Source organism: Camelina sativa, chromosome 11 (genome assembly GCF_000633955.1).
Source record: "Camelina sativa cultivar DH55 chromosome 11, Cs, whole genome shotgun sequence".
NCBI classification, from domain to species: domain Eukaryota; kingdom Viridiplantae; phylum Streptophyta; class Magnoliopsida; order Brassicales; family Brassicaceae; genus Camelina; species Camelina sativa.
In genome coordinates, this window is record NC_025695.1 from 45,627,416 (window position 1) to 45,630,294 (window position 2,879).

At 36.7% G+C, this 2,879-nt stretch overlaps 1 protein-coding gene across 1 annotated transcript in view; it reads left to right on the top strand.

Moving 5' to 3' along the window:
* Window positions 1-2,879, top strand: part of LOC104726604 (DNA-directed RNA polymerase III subunit 1-like) — a 13,164-nt gene that overhangs the window by 4,707 nt on the left and 5,578 nt on the right. The window contains exons 13-17 of the mRNA XM_010445495.1: window positions 344-532; window positions 1,086-1,293; window positions 1,395-1,488; window positions 1,756-1,990; window positions 2,277-2,468. Coding sequence (XP_010443797.1) covers window positions 344-532; window positions 1,086-1,293; window positions 1,395-1,488; window positions 1,756-1,990; window positions 2,277-2,468 — 918 coding nt within the window. The remainder of the gene's footprint in view (window positions 1-343; window positions 533-1,085; window positions 1,294-1,394; window positions 1,489-1,755; window positions 1,991-2,276; window positions 2,469-2,879) is intronic.

Sequence of the window (2,879 nt, forward strand, 5' to 3'; positions counted from 1 at the left end):
TTGCTCTTTTACTTAGCATCATATGAAGTTTCTTGGGAATAGTCAATTATACGTTGGCTACGTTTAACGCTCTCATGCTCATATTCATGCACACATACATACTAAGTACCAGATGATGATGAGATGGAGTCTTGCTTAACAAATTCCACCAATGATTTTCAACTAAATCAACTGAACCTTTAGGCTTTCCTAAGAAATTTAGATTCTTTAGTTGAGGAAATGCTGAGTTTAAAAATGTTTGAAAAACTTCATTGATATAACTGTTGAGTGTTGACAGGAATAATTATCTGGGTGATAATTTCCCTACTGGATGATTATTTACTTCTCCCTTGATTGGTCTCAGGTACAAAACAATTTATGCACCCCAAAAAACGGAGAAATTTTAGTAGCATCAACGCAGGATTTTTTGACATCTTCCTTTTTGATAACGAGAAAGGACACGTTTTATGACCGTGCAGCCTTTTCACTTATATGTTCTTACATGGGAGATGGCATGGATGCCATTGATTTGCCCACACCTTCAATCCTTAAGGTATGAGGCTTCTACACGTTTTCACCTCTATAGTTTATCACAACTGACTTGAGAGTGCTAGATAGCTACAGCTTGTTCTGTTGGTATCAATTATCTTATATCTTTTTTTCTGTGCTTGTTTAATTTCTCATTATCTATTTGCTGTCCTACTTCTTCTGGTAATCCTTCGTCATGGATTCTGAAATTGAGCGATAATTTTTCTCATTTTTTTCATTGAGAGATAATAGTTCTTATCTCAGCTTAGCTTTCTTTTGCTGGATGCTCAAGGTTATAGACATACTTTGTGGCTATCTTTCTGCTTTCCCATAATGTTAAAAGACCTTTTCCATATCACGTGTGTAGAAACTGCTCCAGTTCCAATTACTGATCAACCTGGATTTTGCATGACATTCTACATTGTTGTCTTTAGTTTAATTGATGGGCTCAAATTCTGTTAGTTATTGATATTTAATATGTGTGGTCAAATAAGTTGTGGACACTGGTAATTCTTCTGCCTTTTTAGCATTTTTTTCGTTCTATTAAAGTTCTTATCCAGATGCTATTTTTGATGCAGCCAATAGAGCTGTGGACTGGTAAACAGGTTTTTAGTATTTTGCTGCGTCCAAATGCAAGTGTTAGAGTCTACGTAACTCTAAATGTGAAAGAGAAGAACTTCAAAAAGGGAAAGCGTGGTTTCGATGAAACAATGTGCGCAAATGATGGATGGGTTTATTTTCGAAATAGTGAGCTAATATCAGGACAACTGGGGAAGGCTACGTTGGGTAAGTCCAAGATGGAATGCAATATGTAGCAAATGGCATCAGATAGCTGTTCATTCTGGATTTTTTTTCCTATATTTTGAGCACTTGATATTTTTTTCTAGGGAATGGAAACAAGGATGGATTATATTCTATTCTTCTAAGAGATTACAACTCCCATGCTGCTGCAGTCTGCATGAATCGGCTAGCAAAATTGAGGTGAGTTCATGCATTTGGGATTGTTTTATCTCCTCTGACTAATTTTTCCTTGATCTCGCTGCAACGCTTCAATCTTTGTGTTGCTCATTCATTTTTCTGCTTCATCTCTATAATAATTTTAAAAGTTCACAAAATTTCTCTGTTCTTGCTTTGTATGTGCTCTGTTTTCTGTGACCTTTCTCTGCTATCTGCCATTGCTGCATCAAGGAATCGAGTGAAGGAATAGTTTCTTGTCTAATTGGTAGCTCTTTATCTTGTTTGATGCAGTGCTCGGTGGATTGGAATCCATGGATTCTCCATTGGAATCGATGACGTTCAACCTGGTGCAGAGTTGAATAATAAAAGAAAAAACACAATCCAGGAAGGATATACCGATTGCCAGAGAATAATTGAGGATTTTAATCGAGGAAAATTGCAACCTAAAGCTGGTCTAGATGGTGCAAAATCATTAGAAGCTGACATAACAGGGATTCTCAATACAATTCGAGAAGACACTGGGAAGGTGAATTACGTAGCTTATATTTCCAGCTAGAAAATTCAATACGAATGTGATTTAATTTACTAAGATAGATGTATGGGCTAAGGTGACGCTTTGATTTGGAGTTAATATTAATTATATGCATTCTAGTTCTATTAGTTTCTTGTTCCAAAGGTAAGTTATAAAAAATCTATATTGAAGGAATATCTTTGACTGTTTATCTACTTTAATCAAATGACAATGAATCCAGAGCCTGGTTACCTACCAAAATACTAATGCTTCATCTTGTCATTATATTTGTGATATACAGGCCTGTATGGACGGGTTACATTGGAGAAACAGTCCCTTGATCATGTCACAATGTGGTTCCAAAGGATCTCCTATCAATATCAGTCAGATGGTCGCATGTGTTGGTCAGCAGACAGTTAATGGTCACCGTGCTCCTGATGGATTTATAGATCGAAGTCTTCCTCATTTCCCTAGGATGTCCAAATCACCTGCAGTAAGTAAACAGCTTGCCAACCACTCTCCCCCGATTGACTGATTTATTTTTGTATGAAGATGATCTTTTAAGTTTTTGTTCTATTTTCATCTCTCTTGCGTTGCAATTACTCCTCTCTTTTTTAACCCCTGTGAGCAATCTTTAACATAATGGATGCTTCTAGCGCTCCTAATTACCAGAAATGTTTTCGAAATTTTCTTAAGCTATTCGTTGGAGGTGTCCTGAACAAGTAGAACCAATTCTCGCCAGTGAATAATTTGTAGTAGGCTTCTTGGGATGGGAACCTGATTACACTATTTTACCGGTGTGTATTTACTGCTTTGAGACCTGATCTCATGTCTTCTTGGCATCGCAGGCTAAAGGTTTTGTTGCTAATTCGTTCTACAGTGGTCTTACTGCCACAGAATTTTT